At 38.8% G+C, this 22,545-nt stretch overlaps 2 protein-coding genes across 7 annotated transcripts in view; one reads left to right on the top strand and one right to left on the bottom strand.

Moving 5' to 3' along the window:
* The window catches only part of ATXN2 (ataxin 2), a 198,073-nt gene that overhangs the window by 87,735 nt on the left and 87,793 nt on the right, over positions 1 to 22,545 (top strand). The gene's annotated exons all lie outside the window — the stretch shown is intronic.
* On the bottom strand, positions 12,514 to 15,584 carry LOC119519255 (arf-GAP domain and FG repeat-containing protein 1-like). Its single transcript, XM_037816828.1, has one exon. The coding sequence runs from the start codon at positions 15,538 to 15,540 to the stop codon at positions 14,059 to 14,061; it is 1,482 nt and encodes a 493-aa protein (XP_037672756.1). The 5' UTR covers positions 15,541 to 15,584; the 3' UTR covers positions 12,514 to 14,058.

Raw genomic sequence — 22,545 nt, 5'->3', positions numbered from 1 at the left:
CTTAATTTCAATAGCATACACCTATTATATGTTTCTATACCTCTCTGTTCTTCTACCTTTATGTAGCTATTGTCACAAATTATATTCATACATTATAAGTCCAGAATCATTGATTAATCATTACATTTTATACACTTGCCTTTTAGATCCTGTAGGAAGTAAAAAGTGGAGTTCCAAGTCAAAAAGCAAATGTTACTGGCATTTACGTATACCTATGTTATTACCTTCACCAGAGATCTTTATTTCTTCATGTGACTTTGATCTATTGTCTAGTGTCCTTTCCTTTCACCTACAGAACTTCCTTTTAGCATTGCTTATAGGGCTGATTTTGTGGTGATAAAGTGCCTCAGCTTTTGTTTATCTGGAAATTTCTTCATTTCTACCTTATTTTTCAAAGATAATTTGCTAGATTGAGAATTCTTGGTTGACAGTTTTTTCCTTTCAACACTTTAAATATGCCATCCCCACTGCCTTCTTGCCTCCATGGTTTCTGATGAAAAATTGGCACTTAATTTTATTGAGGCTCCCTTGTACGTGATGCGTTGCTTCTTTCCTGTGGATTTCAGAATTCTCTTTATCTTTTGCATTTTGATTATAGTATTTTGCTGTGTGTCAATTTGGGTTTATCTTTTTGGCATTTGTTGATCATCTTGGATGTGTAGTATTCATGCCTTTGTTAAATTTGGGTCATTTTTAGCCATTGCATCTTTGACTATTGTCTCTTCTCCTTTTTCTCTTTCTTCTTCTGGGATCCCCACAATGCATTTATTGTATGCTTGATGGCATCCCATGGGTCTCTCAGGTTCTTTTTTCTTTTTACTTTCTGCTCCTCAGAATGAGTGGTATCAGTTGTTATCTTCAGGTTCACTGATTCTTTCTTCTGCCAGCTCCAGTCTGCTCTGGAGAGAATTTCCCTAGAATTTGCTAGGGAATTTTTCTTTTCTGTTACCCTGGTCTTCAGCTCTGTTCAGTTCCTTTTCATGATTTTTATCTCTTAATTGATATTCTCATTGTGTTCATCTATCATTGTCTAATATCCTTTAGTACTTTGTACATGTTTTCCTTTACCTCTTTGAGCATGTTTATTGCCATTTTTTAAAAAGTTTTGTCCAGTATGTTCAGGTCTGCCCTCCTTGTTGATGATCTCTAATACCTTAATCATCTTCCTTTCATGGACCATTGCTTCCTCTTTCTGTGTATGTTTTGTAATCTTTTTTTCCCACAACTTCAGGTGTATCCATTAACTTTCGATGTGCAGCTCAACAAGATGTTATATGTGTAATTTCAAAAATTGTTACGGGTTACAGTTTCACAGTTTCAGTTCTTTCCTTATTGTGCAATATAGGCTATATACAGAAAGATGAAGACTTGTAAAGCACAATTCAACAAGCAGCTATAGAGCAAATTTCAAAGGATGTTTTAGGGCACACTTCCACCATGTCATTTACCTCCTTCCACTTATTCCAACACCCCAACATCTAAAAGTATATTTATATAAAGTTTCAGTATTCGTACACCTTTGTTAAATCTTATCTTGTTTGTTTCTATCCCTTCCTCTCACTTCATCTTTTCTCCATCTTCAGGGGTGTCTAGGCAGTGAGTACCCTAACTTGTTCATATTGAAAGGGGGTATTGACAGTGTGGGGAAGGGGCTACAACTGACTGTTGTTCTTCAAGAGGCTGTTGCCTTTGGGTTTTAGGACTTGTCTGGTGTAGGAAAACTCTGGTAGATTTAAATTTCTAAGAGAATAAATTTATTAGTGAATCTTTTATAGAATCTAAAGTAGGGACCTAAATATTTGGGGATTACTTTTTGGTAAGGGCATGGCATATCGTGGCTGTTTGGGATGTCTAGCTAGAGCTTGCATAAGAGAAACCTCCAGGATAACCTCATAACTCTTATTTGGGATCTCTCACCCACTGTGAACTCAGCTTGTTACCTTTCTTTTTTCCCCTTTTGGGGAAAGTATGCATTTTCAATCCCTCGCTGCCAGGGTTAGGCTCATTCCTTGGAGTCATGTCCCACGTTGCCAGGGAGATTCATTCCCCTGGTAGTCATGTCCCATGGGGGAACGTTAATGAATTTATTTGCTGAGTTGGGTTTAGAGAGAGAAAGGCCACATCTAAGCAACAAAAGAGGCTCCCTGGAAGTTCCTCTTAGGCATAGTTATAGGAGGGCTGAGCCTCCCATTTACAACCCCAATTTTCACAAGAGCAAGTGGTCAGTTTCTTACTTCATCTTCACTTAGTTGTACAATCATCATCACTCTCAACTTTAAACAATTATCATAACATAATACATCCCAGAGCTCTTCTCAGCTGCTGATTATTCATCCCTAGTATTAGTGTAGTGTTGGTAAGATATTACTATTAAATATAGTCTTTAATATGTAATGGGGGAGGCGGGGCAAGATGGCGGACTGGTGAGCTGTATGTTTTAGTTACTCCTCCAGGAAAGTAGGTAGAAAGCCAGGAACTGCGGACTGGACACCACAGAGCAATCTGACTTTGGGCATACTTCATACAACACTCATGAAAACGTGGAACTGCTGAGATCAGCGAAATCTGTAAATTTTTGTGGCCAGGGGACCCGCACCCCTCCCTGCCAGGCTCAGTCCCATGGGAGGAGGGGCTGTCAGCTCTGGGAAGGAGAAGGGAGAACTGCAGTGGCAGCCCTTATCAGAAACTCATTCTACTGATCCAAACTCCAACCATAGATAGACTGAGACCAGACACCAGAGAATCTGAGAGCAGCCAGCCCAGCAGAGAGGAGACAGGCATAGAAAAAAAACAACACGAGAAACTCCAAAATAAAAGCGGAAGATTTTTGAAGTTCTGATGAACATAGGAAGAGGAAGGGCAGAGCTCAGACCCTGAGGCTCATATGCAAATCCCGAAGAAAAGCTGATCTCTCTGCCCTGTGGACCTTTCCTTAATGGCCCTAATTGCTTTGTCTCTTAGCATTTCAATAACCCATTAGATCTCTGAGGAGGGCCCTTTTTTTTAATCCTTTTTTCTTTTTCTAAAACAATTACTCTAAGAAGCCCAATACAGAAAGCTTCAAAGACTTGCAATTTGGGCAGGTCAAGACAAGAGCAGAACTAAGAGAGCTATGAGACAAAAGGCAATAATCCAGTGGCTGAGAAAATTCACTAAACACCACAACTTCCCAAAAAAAGGGGGGTGTCTGCTCACAGCCATCATCCCGGTGGACAGGAAACACTCCTGCCCATCGCCAGCCCCATAGCCCAGAGCTGCCCCAGACAACCCAGTGTGACAGAAGCGCTTCAAATAACAGGCACACACCACAAAACCGGGCGTGGACATTAGCCTTCCCTGCAACCTCAGCTGATTGTCCCAGAGTTGGGAAGGTGGAGCAGTGTGAATTAACAAAGCCCCATTCAGCCATCATTTCAGCAGACTGGGAGCCTCCCTACACAGCCCAGCAGCCCAGAACTGCCCTGGGGGGATGGCACTCACCTGTGATATAGCACAGTCATCCCTCAACAGAGGACCCGGGGTGCACAGCCTGGAAGAGGGGCCCACTCGCAAGTCTCAGGAGCCATACGCCAATACCAAGGACTTGTGGGTCAGTGGCAGAGACAAACTGTGGCAGGACTGAACTGAAGGATTAGACTATTGCAGCAGCTTTAAAACTCTAGGATCACCAGGGAGATTTGATTGTTAGAGCCACCCCCCTTCCCTGACTGCCCAGAAACACGCCCCATATACAGGGCAGGCAACACCAACTACACACGCAAGCTTGGTACACCAATTGGACCCCACAAGACTCACTCCCCCACTCACCAAAAAAGGCTAAGCAGGGGAGAACTGGCTTCTGGAGAACAGGTGGCTCGTGGACGCCACCTGCTTGTTAGTTAGAGAAAGTGTACTCCACGAAGCTGTAGATCTGATAAATTAGAGATAAGGACTTCAATTGGTCTACAAATCCTAAAAGAACCCTATCAAGTTCAGCAAATGCCAAGAGGCCAAAAACAACAGAAAATTATAAAGCATATGAAAAAAACAGACGATATGGATAACCCAAGCCCAAGCACCCAAATCAAAAAATCAGAAGAGACACAGCACCTAGAGCAGCTACTCAAAGAACTAAAGATGAACAATGAGATCATAGTACAGGATACAAAGGATATCAAGAAGACCCTAGAAGAGCATAAAGAAGACATTGCAAGACTAAATAAAAAAATGGATGATCTTATGGAAATTAAAGAAACTGTTGACCAAATTAAAAAGATTCTGGACACTCATAGTACAAGACCAGAGGAAGTTGAACAACGAATCAGTGACCTGGAAGATGACAGAATGGAAAATGAAAGCATAAAAGAAAGAATGGGGAAAAAAATTGAAAAAATCGAAACGGACCTCAGGGATATGATAGATTATATAAAACGTCCGAATATAAGACTCATTGGTGTCCCAGAAGGGGAAGAAAAGGGTAAAGGTCGAGGAAGAGTATTCAAAGAAATTGTTGGGGAAAACTTCCCAAATCTTCTAAACAACATAAATACACAAATCATAAATGCTCAGCAAACTCCAAATAGAATAAATCCAAATAAACCCACTCCGAGACATATTCTGATCACACTATCAAACACAGAAGAGAAGGAGCAAGTTCTGAAAGCAGCAAGAGAAAAGCAATTCACCACATACCAAGGGAACAGCATAAGACTAAGTAGTGACTACTCAGCAGCCACCATGGAGGCGAGAAGGCAGTGGCACGATATATTTAAAATTCTGAGTGAGAAAAATTTCCAACCAAGAATACTTTATCCAGCAAAGCTCTCCTTCAAATTTGAGGGAGAGCTTAAATTTTTCACAGACAAACAAATGCTGAGAGAATTTGCTAACAAGAGACCTGCCCTACTGGAGATACTAAAGGGAGCCCTACAGACAGAGAAACAAAGAAAGGACAGAGAGACTTGGAGAAAGGTTCAGTACTAAAGAGATTCGGTATGGGTACAATAAAGGATATTAATAGAGAGAGGGGAAAAATATGACAAACATAAACCAAAGGATAAGATGGCCGATTCAAGAAATGCCTTCGCGGTTATAACGTTGAATGTAAATGGATTAAACTCCCCAATTAAAAGATATAGATTTGCAGAATGGATCAAAAAAAAATGAACCATCAATATGTTGCATACAAGAGACTCATCTTAGACACAGGGACACAAAGAAACTGAAAGTGAAAGGATGGAAAAAAATATTTCATGCAAGCTACAGCCAAAAGAAAGCAGGTGTAGCAATATTAATCTCAGATAAAATAGACTTCAAATGCAGGGATGTTTTGAGAGACAAAGAAGGCCACTACATACTAATAAAAGGGGCAATTCAGCAAGAAGAAATAACAATCGTAAATGTCTATGCACCCAATCCAGGTGCCACAAAATACATGAGAGAAACACTGGCAAAACTAAAGGAAGCAATTGATGGTTCCACAATAATTGTGGGAGACTTCAACACATCACTCTCTCCTATAGATAGATCAACCAGACAGAAGACCAATAAGGAAATTGAAAACCTAAACAATCTGATAAATGAATTAGATTTAACAGACATATACAGGACATTACATCCCAAATCACCAGGATGCACATACTTTTCTAGTGTTCATGGAACTTTCTCCAGAATAGATCATATGCTGGGACATAAAACAAGCCTCAATAAATTTAAAAAGATTGAAATTATTCAAAGCACATTCTCTGACCACAATGGAATACAATTAGAAGTCAATAACCATCAGAGACTTAGAAAATTCACAAATACCTGGAGGTTAAACAACACACTCCTAAACAATCAGTGGGTTAAAGAAGAAATAGCAAGAGAAATTGCTAAATATATAGAGATGAATGAAAATGAGAACACAACATACCAAAACCTATGGGATGCAGCAAAAGCAGTGCTAAGGGGGGAATTTATAGCACTAAACGCATATATTAAAAAGGAAGAGAGAGCCAAAATCAAAGAACTAATGGATCAACTGAAGAAGCTAGAAAATGAACAGCAAACCAATCCTAAACCAAGTAGAAGAAAAGAAATAACAAGGATTAAAGCAGAAGTAAATGACATAGAGAACAAAAAAACAACAGAGAGGATAAATATCACCAAAAGTTGGTTCTTTGAGAAGATCAACAAGATTGACAAGCCCCTAGCTAGACTGACAAAATCAAAAAGAGAGAAGACCCATATAAACAAAATAATGAATGAAAAAGGTGACATAACTGCAGATCCTGAAGAAATTAAAAAAATTATAAGAGGATACTATGAACAACTGTATGGCAACAAACTGGATAACGTAGAAGAAATGGACAATTTCCTGGAAACATATGAACAACCTAGACTGACCAGAGAAGAAACAGAAGACCTCAACCAACCCATCACAAGCAAAGAGATCCAATCAGTCATCAAAAATCTTCCCAGAAATAAATGTCCAGGGCCAGATGGCTTCACAGGGGAATTCTACCAAACTTTCCGGAAAGAACTGACACCAATCTTACTCAAGCTCTTTCAAAACATTGAAGAAAATGGAACACTACCTAACTCATTTTATGAAGCTAACATCAATCTAATACCAAAACCAGGCAAAGATGTTACAAAAAAGGAAAACTACCGGCCAATCTCCCTAATGAATATAGATGCAAAAATGCTCAACAAAATACTTGCAAATCGAATCCAAAGACACATTAAAAAAATCATACACCATGACCAAGTGGGGTTCATTCCAGGCATGCAAGGATGGTTCAACATAAGAAAATCAATCAATGTATTATGACACATTAACAAGTCAAAAGGGAAAAATCAATTGATCATCTCAGTAGATGCTAAAAAAGCATTTGACAAAATCCAACATCCATTTTTGATAAAAACACTTCAAAAGGTAGGAATTGAAGGAAACTTCCTCAACATGATAAAGAGCATATATGAAAAACCTACAGCCAGCATAGTACTCAATGGTGAGAGACTGAAAGCCTTCCCTCTAAGATCAGGAACAAGACAAGGATGCCCGCTGTCACCACTGTTATTCAACATTGTGCTGGAAGTGCTAGCCAGGGCAATCCGGCAAGACAAAGAAATAAAAGGCATCCAAATTGGAAAAGAAGAAGTAAAACTGTCATTGTTTGCAGATGATATGATCTTATATCTAGAAAACCCTGAGAAATCGACGATACAGCTACTAGAGCTAATCAACAAATTAGGAAAGTAGCGGGATACAAGATTAATGCACATAAGTCAGTAATGTTTCTATATGCTAGAAATGAACAAACTGAAGAGACACTCAAGAAAAAGATACCATTTTCAATAGCAACTAAAAAAATCAAGTACCTAGGAATAAACTTAACCAAAGATGTAAAAGACCTATACAAAGAAAACTATATAACTCTACTAAAAGAAATAGAAGGGGACCTTAAAAGATGGAAAAATATTCCATGTTCATGGATAGGAAGACTAAATGTCATTAAGATGTCAATTCTACCCAAACTCATCTACAGATTCAATGCAATCCCAATCAAAATTCCAACAACCTACTTTGCAGACTTGGAAAAGCTAGTTATCCAATTTGTTTTGAAAGGGAAGATGCCTCGAATTGCTAAAGACACTCTAAAAAAGAAAAACGAAGTGGGAGGACTTACACTCCCTGACTTTGAAGCTTATTATAAAGCCACAGTTGCCAAAACAGCATGGTACTGGCACAAAGATAGACATATAGATCAATGGAATCGAATTGAGAATTCAGAGATAGACCCTCAGATCTATGGCCGACTGATCTTTGATAAGGCCCCCAAAGTCACTGAACTGAGTCATAATGGTCTTTTCAGCAAATGGGGCTGGGAGAGTTGGATATCCATATCCAAAAGAATGAAAGAGGACCCCTACCTCACCCCCTACACAAAAATTAACTCAAAATGGACCAAAGATCTCAATATAAAAGAAAGTACCACAAAACTCCTAGAAGATAATGTAGGAAAACATCTTCAAGACCTTGTATTAGGCGGCCACTTCCTAGACTTTACACCCAAAGCACAAGCAACAAAAGAGAAAATAGATAAATGGGAACTCCTCAAGCTTAGAAGTTTCTGCACCTCAAAGGAATTTCTCAAAAAGGTAAAGAAGCAGCCAACTCAATGGGAAAAAATTTTTGGAAACCATGTATCTGACAAAAGACTGATATCTTGCATATATAAAGAAATCCTACAACTCAATGACAATAGTACAGACAGCCCAATTATAAAATGGTCAAAAGATATGAAAAGACAGTTCTCTGAAGAGGAAATACAAATGGCCAAGAAACACATGAAAAAATGTTCAGCTTCACTAGCTATTAGAGAGATGCAAATTAAGACCACAATGAGATACCATCTAACAGCGATTAGAATGGCTGCCATTAAACAAACAGGAAACTACAAATGATGGAGGGGATGTGGAGAAATTGGAACTCTTATTCATTGTTGGTGGGAGTGTATAATGGTTCAGCCACTCTGGTAGTCAGTCTGGCAGTTCCTTAGAAAACTAGATATAGAGTTACCATTCGATCCAGCGATTGCACTTCTCGGTATATACCCGGAAGGTTGGAAAGCAGTGACACGAACAGATATCTGCATGCCAATGTTCATAGCAGCATTATTCACAGTTGCCAAGAGATGGAAACAACCCAACTGTCCTTCAACAGATGAGTGGATAAATAAAATGTGGTATATACACACGATGGAATACTACGCGGCAGTAAGAAGGAACGATCTCGTGAAACATATGACAACATGGATGAACCTTGAAGACATAATGCTGAGCGAAATAAGCCAGGCACAAAAAGAGAAATATTATATGCTACCACTAATGTGAACTTTGAAAAATGTAAAACGAATGGTTTATAATGTAGAATGTAGGGGAACTAGCAATAGAGAGCAATTAAGGAAGGGGGAACAGTAATCCAAGAAGAACAGATATGCTATTTAACATTCTGGGGATGCCCAGGAATGACTATGGTCTGTTAATTTCTGATGGATATAGTAGGAACAAGTTCACAGAAATGTTGCTGTATTAGGTAACTTTCTTGGGATAAAGTAGGAACATGTTGGAAGTTAAGCAGTTATCTTAGGTTAGTTGTCTTTTTCTTACTCCCTTGTTATGGTCTCTTTGAAATGTTCTTTTATTGTATGTTTGTTTTCTTTTTAACTTTTTTTTCATACAGTTGATTTAAAAAAGAAGTTAAAGTTAAAAAAAAAAAAAAAAAAGAAAAACAAGGGAAAAAAGATGTAGTGCCCCCTTGAGGAGCCTGTGAAGAATGCAGGGGTATTGGCCTACCCCACCTCGATGGTTGCTAACATGACCACAGACATAGGGGACCGGTGGTTTTATGGGTTGAGCCCTCTACCATAGGTTTTACCCTTGGGAAGACGGTTGCTGCAAAGGAGAGGCTAGGCCTCCCTATGGTTGTGCCTAAGAGCCTCCTCCTGAATGCCTCTTTGTTGCTCAGATGTGGCCCTCTCTCTCTGGCTAAGCCAACTTGAAAGGTGAAATCACTGCCCTCCCCCTTACGTGGGATCAGACACCCAGGGGAGTGAATCTCCCTGGCAACGTGGAATATGACTCCCGGGGAGGAATGTAGACCTGGCATCATGGGACGGAGAACATCTTCTTGACCAAAAGGGGGATGTGAAAGGAAATGAAATAAGCTTCAGTGGCAGAGAGTTTCCAAAAGGAGCCGAGAGGTCACTCTGGCTTTTTAGGTTCTAAAGAATTGGGGTAGCTAGTGGTGGATACCTGAAACTATCAAACTACAACCCAGAACCCATGAATCTCGAAGACAGTTGTATAAAAATGTAGCTTATGAGGGGTGACAAGGGGATTGGGAAAGCCATAAGGACCACACTCCACTTTGTCTAGTTTATGGATGGATGAGTAGAAAAATAGGGGAAGGAAACAAACAGACAAAGGTACCCAGTGTTCTTTTTTACTTCAATTGCTCTTTTTCACTCTAATTATTCTTGTTATTTTTGTGTGTGTGCTAATGAAGGTGTCAGGGATTGATTTAGGTGATGAATGTACAACTATGTAATGGTACTGTGAACAATCAAAAGTACGATTTGTTTTGTATGACTGCGTGGTATGTGAATGTATCTGAATAAAATGAAGATAAAAAAATATATGTATATGTAATGGGTAGTTTTTCCATATACCACTGTGTGGTTAGCCCTCTGCACCAGTGTCATACCTTTTAAGTGTATCATGCTAACACTTATTTAGATTTATGTTGCTACTCTGTGGTTTACATGCCTTTAAACAACCATTGATGAGCATATTCACCTTCATTGCATCACTGATGCTTATAATCCCATTAACAAACCATAGTCACACCTGACCATTCCCATACCATTAAGTTCATCCTCATTATCATATCTACATATCTGATTATCATTCCCCCTTCATTAGCTTCTGTCTATCTTTAGGTCCCCTATATTCTACATTGTAAGACACTTATTTTACATTTTTCACGAAGTTCACATTAGTGGCAACATACAATATCTCTCCATTTATGTCTTGCTTATTTCATTCAACATTATGTCTCAAGGTTCATCCATGTTGTCATATGTTTTATGACCTCGTTCCTTCTTACTGCTGTGTAGTATTCCATCAAATGTATATACCGCATTTTGTTTATTTCCTCATCTGTTGGAGGACATTTGGATTGTTTCCATCTCTTGGCAATTGTGAACATTGCTGCTGTGGACATCGGTGTGCAAATGTCTGTTCGTATCATTGGTATATACCAAGACATGAAATTTCTGGATCGTAGGGCAACTCAATAAATCTAGTTCTTTGAGGAATCACCAAACTGTCCTTCACAGTGGCTATACCATTATACAGTCCCACCAACAATGAATAGAGTTCCAGTTTCTCCACATCCTCTCCAGCATTTGTAGTTTCCTGTTCATCCAAAGGCAACCATTCATGTTGGTGTGAGATGGTATCTCCTTGTGGTCTTAATTTGCATCTCCCTAATAGCTAGTGAAGATGGACATATTTTCATGTGTTTTTTAGCCATTTGTATTTCCTCCTTGCAGAAATGGCTTTTTATATCTTTTGACCATTTTATAATTGGGCTGTTTGTACTATTGTTGAGTTGTAGGATTTCTTAAGAAATGCAGGATTTCAGGCTCTTATCCGATACATGATTTCCAAATATTTTCTCCCATTGTGTTGGCTGCCTCTTCACCTTTTTGACAAATTCCTTCGAGGTACAGAAGCTTTTGATTTTGAGGAGTTCTTGGCCACGGGTCTGCGAAGGGTTATCACCCAAGTCAAGTGCTGAGGATGGTGCACGAGGCATAGGAGGCTGCTCCCTCCGCGCTCGTCAGCCAGCTCAAACTGCCCGTTCCCTGGCGCCCTTCCAGACCGAATACTGATCAGTCTTAAACGCAGTCTCTTGGTTTCTTCACGTACATAGTCACTGTGGGTATAGAAGTCCCTGCCCTGCCAGTGTAACCCTGGAACGGCTGTTTGGGAGCGCTTTCTGTCCTTTATCTATTGTTTTTCAGGGAGGAGAGTTTTGCTCTGTCTCTACTAATCTGCCATCTTTGTCATCTTTTTTGAGACCTGGACAGTTTGATACTTTAATGTGTTATTACTGACATTTAGTCTCTGAGGCATCTGTTCCTGAGGCTTGTTTCCGGCTAGTGTTATGACAGGTATTTCTTTGACTCACAGGAGATAACAAAAAAAAAAAAAAGAATACACCTTCTCCATTCTTTGCTGAGTGGGCTGTAGGAGGGCTTAGCCATGCAGTGATCTTAGAGAACGATTCAAGGCAGAAGTATATGGACTCCCAGTTGGTATGTATTTTGTCCTGGGAATGCGCATGGCCTAGGAATTCTCCCATTTACACTGATAAGAATATCCTCATTTCCCTAGGAAATAGTGTTTTATCTTGATCCCAGGTACTCCGTTCTGTGTTCCAAGGCTGTCCTTCAACCTGCCCTTAGATGGATTGACAGAGACATATAGGTACCCTACTACATGCAAACCTCTGGAACAGGCCACCACCCCAGAACATGCCCTTTGCCTAGAGGTAGCTCACAGAGCTCTCTTACAGAAGGCTGTGGAGATCCTGCTGTTTTTTTAAGTTGACTTTTTCTTGATTTGGTTCTCACCCTTTTACTGCAATCTTTTAACTGTTTTCTGAGGCTTTGAGAAAGATGTTTCTGCCAGTTCTTGCTCAGAGCTTTTGTGGAAGGACAGATACTTGGAGTGTCTCATTCTGCAATCTTGATTGAGACAGGCTCCTTTTTTTTTTTTTTTTTTTCTTTTTTAAAAATTTTAATCACTTTAAGATAAAACTTTTCAAGCATGTATTACATATTTATGTTGATCATAATTTCACCTTCTCTTGATGACAGAGTCATAACAACAGACAGTTATCAGAAGATGATGTTATACGTTGATGTCCTCTAGGCTGGGTGGGCTGTCCCTACACTACAAGGTCTTGGATACCATATTTTATTCAGTTTTTTTCAGTCTCCTTTTTCAAGCCATCTCTTCCGAACTGTTAATAAGCTATGGGGTGGGAAATCAAATAGTCAAAATTATTAAAATCTCACATAAAAACAAATGCATGAGCCTAATGTATAGACTTTGTGACTTAAGTAGGTTGTTCAGAAGCATTTAAAAAAAAAACTATTACAAGTTTCTCAGGTATGTTCCATTTTGATGAGATTTCCAGATTATCTCTGAATAAATGAGGCATTACTGTACATAAATATTTAAACATGTTCATTTGACTGTCAACAGAAAGATATAACTAAACATTAGTATCACTGCCTTTACAATCAAAGTATTCTATAACTTTAACGTAACATTGGGTATTCTGGTTAACATTCCAGTTTCTCCCCCCCACCCCCGCAAAATAAACAAACAAATGTCCTACTGATAATATCAATTTGTCCAATAAAGAAAAAAAATTGAGGTGCAATCATGTCACAGTTAATGCATGTCTGCTTCCAATACATTCAAAGACAATATTTTTTAAAAAATCAATAGTTAAAATAGGCCTTTTGCATTTTCAGTCTCAGAATTCAAGGTACTTAAAAAAATTTGTAAATACACATACATGCAAATTCTTCGTATATACAAATTTTCACAAAATTAAGAAGTTGCAAACAAATTAGAAGGATCATGGTGAATTTGACAAGCTACATTTAAATGCTTTACCACTGACATATTCCTGAATAGAGCGGTCATAGTAGTTTTAATAAATTTTCTACATGGCCTTTTAATAAAATTTTCTCTGTTAGACCTAAAAGTCACTAGAAGTCTTCTGAAATTCTGATTCAAGAATTCAAGATGTTTTCAATTCACTACTCTTATTTAAGGCCACTTTGGTAAAGGCATTGCAGCAAGAACACAAAAACAATAGCGTATTTTCTAATATTTATTTTTTTCACCTGCAAACTGTAGCAAAACATGATCAGCTTTAATATGCAGACAGGTATCCCTCAACATTTTTAAAGAATTTAGGCATGTATAAATAGAAGAACTCTTTAGAAAGGAAAAATTCAAGAATGAATAAAACCTTCCAATTTTGTCTTTGTAATTTTCCAGTAGCAATGGTTAAAATTATTTTAGGTCATTCATTCCAAGATATATGACAGCACCTTAAAAGTGGCTGATCTATTTCCCCAGTAACATTTCTCACATAACAATGTGTTAAAGTTACAAATACTGATATGCACAAATAGCTAATTTCTAAGAAAAATATGTACAGAACTGCAGCATAATGAATGTGGTATCTGCAATAACTTAATAATAGCCAATTTTTAATATACATGATACCGCTACCTTTTTCTGCCAATTCACAGGTTAAAAGTTGTTACTGGAACCCTCTGTTTTGCACACATTACCTGTTGTTTAATACACAATGCAGGTTTTTTAAAGACTTCTCTTGTGTTTAAAGCTGAGATCAGTGAAACAAGACAACAGTGCAAGAGGTGGAGAGATGTAATGTGACCACATAAAAGTTCGTTCCAGTAGAGTGTCTATATAAGGCTATAAGAAAGGATTGGTTGATGAGCTTCCTGTTGGAAATTGTCCTGTTGGTGCAGCAGTCATAAAAGGGTTACTAGATACTCCAGCAGCTGCAACTTGACCAAAAGGGGTTACCACTGGCTTTGTTTGTCCAAATGCTGCAAAACCTGCACCATTGGGCTGTTGAGAAAAAGCTGTCTGTTGAGGGAAGGCTGCTTGAGCTGGAAAAGCAGGCTGCTGGAAGCTGCCACTAAAGCTGGTGGGAAGACTATAAGGAGCAGGCGTACCAAATCCCGCAGGCATGCTCATGGATGCAGTGCCAAAGGTTGCCGCTGTTGCTCCTCTGGTATTGGTCTGAAATGGATTTGTAGAAGACGGCACAGAAGGACCAGCAGCAGCAACAAATGGATTTGTGGAAGGTGTAGCTCCAAGTGGAGCAGGTACACTTGAAGAAGCAGGCTGTGTCTGCGCAGAGGCACCTACTGGCACTGTTCCAAAAACATTGCTGCTAGCATTACTCGTAGAAGTATATGCATTATTGGAAGTAGCTGCAGAACTGAAAACACTGTCTAGTTCTGCCAGGGCTGCGTACTTGTCTGAAGATGCACTTGACTGACTGGGAACTGAAACCACGGAACCAGCAGGAGCTTTACCTGTGGTCCGAAAGCCACTCCCCTGATCACCACCTTGTCCAGCACTGAAGATATTGTCTAAATTTGCAAGTGCTGCATATTTGTCTGCCGTCTGTAGACCAGCTTTATTCGCTGAAACTTTACTAACAGCTGATGCTGTTTGATGACTCTGGGAAGAACTGAAGCTTCCAAAATCAGCACTGGAGGATTTGGGGAAGTTATCGAAATGAGCAAAATTAGCATTTACTGATCCAGCACTTCCACCTGTAGTTTGGGGCTGAAAAGGAGAGTGACTTGCTGTGGGGAAACCTCCAAAATTACTCGAACCACTAGACTGTCCAAATGCATCAAAGTTTGCAAAATCTGCATTTGCAGAATTCTGAGCTGCATGACTGTTGAAATGTGCAAAATTAGCAAAATTGGCTGTCGCTGTTGACTGAGGAGCTGGGGCAGCAAAGATATCTGAGCCAAGATCACTCAAAAGGTCAAACTGCTTCTTTTCCTGCTGCTGCCCTTGAGAGCGACCTACAACAGGAGACTGACTAGGTGTGCCCCTATTTAAGTGCAGTGCTGGTGCTGAATCTCCTAAAAGAGATTTCAGTGGTTTGACCTCAGGTGTGCTGCTTGTGCTACTGGCAGAGGACCCTGAAATAGATGCATGAACTGATGCTACCACTTTGGCTTGGTCTGGTGGCACATACCATCTTTTCTTTTCATATTTTTCTTGTAGAAATTCTTTCACTTTTTGTGGATCCCTGAAGTCTGGAATTGCTGAAGATCTATCATCAAATAATCCTAGCCAAATCTGTTTACAGACCTCATTTCCATGTTTTTGCAGGAATTCAATTTCCTGTTGTGTGAATGTTGTCATGGAGATAGATTTCACCCTGTGTGGTGGATTTAAACCTCGCAGATGCGGCCTCCATATTCAGACTAGAATCATCACATGGCCCCTGGTCGATACTTTACTTCTATTAAAACTTATCCCAAATTCAAGACTCTTCAGAGCATAAAGCTTAACCCCACAACCTCACAGCTGCCTCCCCCCGCTCAATTAACCCTCTAGAACTTTTCCCACGGGATTCACATCTCCGCCATCAAGGCATTTTAATGCCGCTACTATTCCTAAATGTCGGCTTTCTCCTCGACAGTCTCCTTTTTAATTGGATTTTTTTTTCTTTTTATTACTGAGTTTCAGGGGTTTTTTGGTTTCGTTTTTTTGTTGTTGTTGTTTTTGTTTGTTTGTTTTTTAGTATATTCTGGTTACCAGTCCCTCCTTTATATTGCAAATATTTTCTTCCACTCTGTGAGTTGTCTTTCAGTCTTGATGGTGGTCCTTTGCAGCAAAAAAGTTTTTAATTTTGAGCATATCTCATTTATTTTTTTTTTCTTTTGTTGCTTGCTCTTATAGTGTCATATTTAAGAAACTGTTGCCTAATCCAACGTCATGAATGTTTACTTCTGTGCTTTTTTCTAAGATTTTTGTAGTTTTGCTCTTCCATTTAGGTTTATGACCCATTTTGAGTTAGTTTTTATATATGGTGTAAGATAGGGGTCCAACTTATTCTTTTGCATGTGGATATCCATTTATCTCAGCAGCATGTGTTGAAAAGACTATTCTTTCTGCACTGAATTGTCTTTACACTGTTGTTCAAAATTCGTTGAATGTAAAATGTAAAGCTTTATTTCTGGGGTCTTATTCTATTCCACTGATCTCTGTATTTCTGTCCTTAGGCCAGTGCCACACTGTCTTGATTACTTGCCTTTGCAGGAAGTTTTGAGTTCTTCATGTGTTAGTCCTCAAACTGTGTTCTTCTGTTTCAAGATTGTTTTAGCTCTTCTGTGAACCTTGCATTTTCATGTAAACTTTAGAATCTTCTTGTTAATTTCTGCAAAAAGACAGCTGGATTTGATAAGGGATTGCAGATCAATTTGAGGAGTAGTATTATCTTTACGTTATTTAGTCTTCTGCAACAGGAAACATGGGTATCTTTCCATTTATTTAGGTCTTCCTAGAATAGTCATTCTATTCCAAGACTAGAAGCATAAAACACCTATTATAGGTTGGCTCTTAGGGACTAGACTTAACTGATTTGTTCTTTTAGCCAATAGAAATGCACTTCCCCAAAAAATCACATCTTTTTCATCCATTCTTTCTCTTCAGGTGCTTCAAGGGAAACAGTACAGATACAGGGATTCTTAAATCTTAATTTTGGGAAGAAGGTCATTGTTTTCTTCCTTTTACTTTGCTCTGTAAAATTTTTCTTGGTAATGTCACATCTTTCTTTTCTTCCCGCCTCTTCCCATTGATTGGTTTTAAAAAATTTGTTAAGATTTATTCATACACCATACAGCCATCCAAAATATACAGTCAGTTGATCACATTACCATCATATAGTTGTTCATTCATCACCCCGATCTATTTTTTTTAACATTTTCCTTGTACCAGAAAAAGTGATAATAAGAATAAAAAAAGTGAAAAAGGAACACCCAAATTGTCCCCCCCCACCCTATTTTTCCTTTAGTTTTTTGCCCCCATTTTTCTACTGATCCATCCATACACTGGATAAAGGGAGTGCGATCCACAAGGTTTTCAAACTCACACTGTCACCCCTTGTAAGCTACATTGTCATGCAGTTGTCTTTAAGAATCAAAGCCACTGGGATGGAGTTTGATAGTTTCAGGTATTTACTTATAGCTGTTCTAATACCATTGATGGTTTTTATCCACACATTGCTGTGTCCTCCTAATTAACCTTTCCTTCCAGATTCTTTCACTTCCAGACAATCTTTGACATTAACACAAAGACATTCTTAAGCATTGCTTTCATTATATTATCCCATCCCTTGCTCAGAAACCTTTAATAGCCACTACTGCTTATAGAAAAAGTTAGGGTGCCATACATTGGCATTTAGGGCCCTTTTCAGTGGAGCTTCTCTTTTACAACCTTATCTCTCAGTCTTTCATTATTCCCCACCAATAATACACTTCTTCACCCAGCCTGGCATTTTCAGCATGCTACACATTCCTATCTAGGTTTGTGAGCTTGCTTATCTTAACTGTTGGCTTTTACTCTCTGCCTAAAATATCTTCCTTCCTCACTAGAATTTTAGTTACTTTTTCAAAACCAAGGGCAAATGTCCTTTCCTCTTTGGAGTCTCCCTAGAACTTCCCTACTCACTGTGATCTCATGTTTGTTTGTTTAGTCTGCAGATTTTATTGAGATATATTCACATACTGCATATTCCATCTCAAGTATACAGACAGTGTCTCAGTATCATCACCTAGTTGTACAATCACCATCACACTCAATTTTAGACCATTTTCATTGCTTCAGAAAGAAAAATACCAGAAAGACACAAAAAAAGAAAACACAAAACACTCCAGATCCTTCACCCCCCACCCTGTTATTGACCCCTAGTATTAGTGTGGTACAACTGTTACTGTTGATGAAAGAATATTAAGTTATTAAGTAGTAGTCCATATCTTACAATAGGTGTTTTCCCCATATACCGCTCTCTTATTAACTCTTTTTACAAGTGCTGTACATTTGTACTATGTAAGAACTTATTTATACTCCAAACAATCCCTTTCAACCGAATTCATCTACAATAGAGCACTATTACTTATAATCCCAATAATGAGCTACCCTCACCTCTATCCATTTCCAAATGTATAGTTAGTTCATATTAGTGAATCATACAATATCTTTTTCATATTAGTGAATCACACAATATCTCTCCTTATTTCACTCAGCATTGCATTCTCAAGGTTCATCCATGTTGTGGCATGCTTCAGGACCTCTTTCCTTCTTACTGGTGAATAATATTCTATCGTATGTTGTTCTGGTTTGCTAAAGCTGCTGAAATGCAATGTATCAGAAATGGATTGACTTCTACAATGGGAATTTATTAAGTTACAATTTACAGTTCTTAGGCTGTGAAAATGTCCAAATTAATGCATCAATAGGAGGATACCTTTCTGAAGAAAGGCCACCAGCATCTGGGACACCTCTGTCACATGGGGAAGACACAAGGCTGGTGTCTGCTAGTCCTTGTCTCCAGGTTTCGTTGCTTGCAGGTCTGGCTCTTTCAGTTTCTGTGGGTCCTTGCTTGCTTCTCTGGGCATTTCTGTCTCTAAGCTCTCTCCGAATTTCTCTGCCTTTTGTCCTCTCATAAAGGACTACAGTAAAGGATCAAGACCCACCTTGAATGGGCTGGGTCACATCTCAATTGAAGCAACTTAATCAAAAGGTCCCACCCACAAAAGGTCTGTCCCCACAAGAATGGTTTTAAAGAACATGGCCTTTTCTGGAGTACATAACTGCTCCAAACTACCACATATGTATATACAACATTTTGTGTATCCACTCATTTGTTGATGACGCTTGGATTGTTTCCATCTTTTGGCAATTGTGAATAATGCCACTAGATCTCATCTGTTTTTATTGTCTGTACCAGTGGATATTAAGCTTTACTTTTAATAGAGAGTAGTTCTTTTTTTTCTTTGTTTTTTATTTCCTAATGAAATCTCACAGTGAATCCCAGTTAAAACAGGGCAGGGATGGTGGGTGGGTGTGGGACAAAAGGTCCTAGAACCCTAACAGTTCAGTTTTCCCTCTGTCTTTTGTGGTACCCTTAAGAAATACAGGGTTCCATGAAACATTGTTGGAGAACCAGTAGTCTACCTCTTTTACTGAACACTCAGTCAGCTTTACAAAACAGAGTGTGATATCTTTTTGTCAGTACATTTTGTCTGTCCCAATGCATTATAATTTTCTGGAATTTAGAAAGTACGTTTGTATACTTGAGATGTATCCTCCCATGGTGTCTAGCATACTGTCTTACAGACAGTAGATATTCAGTGTATTATGTATTTCTTTAATTGGTTCTTTTACTTTTTATATTTTTATACTTACTAGACTCAAACTGGGAGAAAGCGTCTTTGGCAAGAGGCTTGCATTTGATTTGTAGTTGCATCTTTTCTTACATGGATATGTTGCCATAGATGATGATTAGAATTGGAATTACCACTAAATTCTGGGGAACTCCAGAAAGCAAGTATTCCTAGCTAAAACTAAAAAATGGCTTTCCTATCCTAGAGCATGACATATCTAAGGCATATTTTTCTGACAGACAAACGCTTCCAGGAGGCATTTTGACACCCTTTTGAAATATAAAACACAAAATCTGAAGTGTTAGCTTTGAAAATAAGATTCAAATGGTTCTTACAAAGTGAGAAAAGCCAGCAGCACATGTAATGTAGTGAAGTATTAAAGAATGCCTACTGATTATTTGAAGGCTTTTTAAATCCACATAATTGAATTTACATCTAGGTATGTGCCAGACAGGATGTATTATGTCCCCCAAAATGCCATGTTCTTTGATGTAATCTTTTGGGGGCAGACGTATTAATGTTGATTAGGTTGGAACCTATTGATTGTTTCCATGGAGATGAGACTCAATCAACTGTGGGCAAGACCTTTGATTGCACAATTTCCATGGAAGTGTTACCAGGCCCATTCAGGGTGGGTCTTAGTTAAATCACTGGAGCCATATAAAAGAGCTGACAAACAGAAGGAACTCAAGAGAAGCTGTAACTTACAGAGACATTTGGAGACGGCTGTTGAAAGCAAAGTTTTGCTGAGACTTTGGAAGTACTAGCCCAGAGTTTGTACCAAGAAGCTGACACAGAGCTATTTGGAGAACACCATTTTGAAACTCAACCTGGGAGCAAGCAGACGCCAGCCACACGCCTTTCCAGCTAGCAGAGGTTTTCCAGTTGCCAATGGCCTTTCTCCATTAAAGGTACCCTTACGTTGGACACTTTATGGCCTCACGACTGTAACTGTGTAACCAGATAAACCCCCTTTATAAAAGCCAATCCATTTCTGGTATTTTGCATTCCAACAGCATTAGCAAACTGGAACAGCAGGTGCCAAGGTCCTGGGGCAGGAGGGTACCTGACTTGTTTGAGCAACAGCCAAGAGGCCCATGTGGTGGGAGAAGCGGGGTGAACAATAGTGTGATATCAACTTCAGTTTGGTATAATTTGAGGTCACAGGACTAAAAAGCACCTTATCTTAGAGAGTCATTTGTTTTATTTTTATGTTAATTAGCATAGAAACAATGTACTTTGTACCTGTGGACCACAAAATTCAATGTCCTTCAGTGTGATTGGGAAAGCCATATGGACCACACTCCTCTTTGTCTAGTTTATGGATGGATGAGTAGAAAAGTGGGGGAAGGAAAAAAACAACCAACCAAACAAAGGTACCCAGGGTTCTTTATTACTTTAATTGCTCTTTCTCACTTTAATTATTACTCTTGTTATTTTTGTGTGTGTGGTAGTGGTGTCAGGGATTGATTTTGGTGATGAATGCACAACTGTGTAATGGTACTGTGAACAATCGAATGTACAATTTGTTTTGTATGACTGCATGGTATGTGAATGTATCTCAGTAAAATGAATTTTAAAAAAATAAAAAAGCAAAAAAAAAAAAAAAAAATTCAATGTCCTTGTTCAAATGCCCCACAAAGTTAGGGTTAGGTCATTCTACCCAGTTTAGAAACATGCTATTCTCTTCTAATAAGGTAGGAAATTATTATAAAAACTGTTAAACATTTTGTCCCAAACTTTGGAAATGCAAATGATTGGCCATTTGTTCTTAATTTTGTTGTGGAGCTTGTCCTGCCCTGCAGAACATGTTGTTAGGTGTCACATTGCTTTCTTACCTTTGTGTTCCCCTTTATAGTAACGTCTCCATCTACCATCTACTGTGAGTTTGGGCTTTTGCTACTATTCAGGTTTGCTAATGCTGCCATTATGCGAAATACTGGAAATGGATTGGCTTTTATAAAGGGGGTTTATTTGGTTACAATCTCACAGTCTGAAGGCCATAAAAATGTCCAAAATAAGGCATCAACATGAGTATACCTTCACTGAAGGAAGGCCAATGGCATCTGGAAAACCTCTGTTAGCTGGGAAGGCATGTGGCTGGCATTTACTGATCCCAACTTGTGTTACAGCTCCTCTCTTAACTCCTGTGCATTCTTCAAAATGTTGCTCTTGGGGCGTTTTGTGTTCTCAGCTTCTCTGGAGCAAAGTGTCAGCAAAAGTCTGGTTTCAATGGTCATCTCCAAAATGTCTCTCTTGGCTGCAGCAGCGAGCTCCTTCTGTCTGTGTGCTCTTATAGGACTGCAGTGATTTAATTTAATTAAGACCCACACTGAATGGGTGGGGGCACACCTCCATGGAAGTAATCCCATCAAAGGTATTACCCACAGTTGGGTGGGTCATATCTCATGGAAACAGCCTAATCCAAAGATTCCAACGTAATCAACACTAATATGTGTATCCCCAGAAGATTGCGTTAAAGAACATGTCATTTTGGGGGGACATAATACATTCAAACCAGCAGAGCTACTAATGGCTTATGTTTTATTTCCTTGTATTTGTTTTACACAAATGACTTTTAAAGACAAGTATTTGGTCAAGAGTTTCATCTGAAAGGACAAGAAGAAATTACAAGCAGGGAAAGCTGTGTTATCTTTGTGGGGCTACTTGTGCTGCAGAGAGAGACCCTGGTTTCCTGTGCCTGCCCTGTACGAAGTCATGATTACTTGTGTTTTGTTTTGAATACTTTGCTTCAGCTATTCCTGATTCACTCTCTTTTAAAAAGTTTCATTTGAAGGAAAAAATTTGAGACAGATTTATGGATCTAACCTTAAAGCCTTGAACTTTATGTTTATATTAGTGTCATATCTATTATTGTATCAGATAAACCCCTTCAACATTTTTAAACAGGACTTAGAATTAGTGAGAAAACAGTTGTGGTCATCCAAAATGGACATTAACCCTTCCTCCATTTTTTAAT

This window comes from Choloepus didactylus, chromosome 23 (genome assembly GCF_015220235.1).
Source record: "Choloepus didactylus isolate mChoDid1 chromosome 23, mChoDid1.pri, whole genome shotgun sequence".
Lineage (NCBI taxonomy): Eukaryota > Metazoa > Chordata > Mammalia > Pilosa > Megalonychidae > Choloepus > Choloepus didactylus.
Note: the sequence above shows the minus strand (reverse complement) of the source record. Positions and strands in the feature narration are given on the sequence as shown.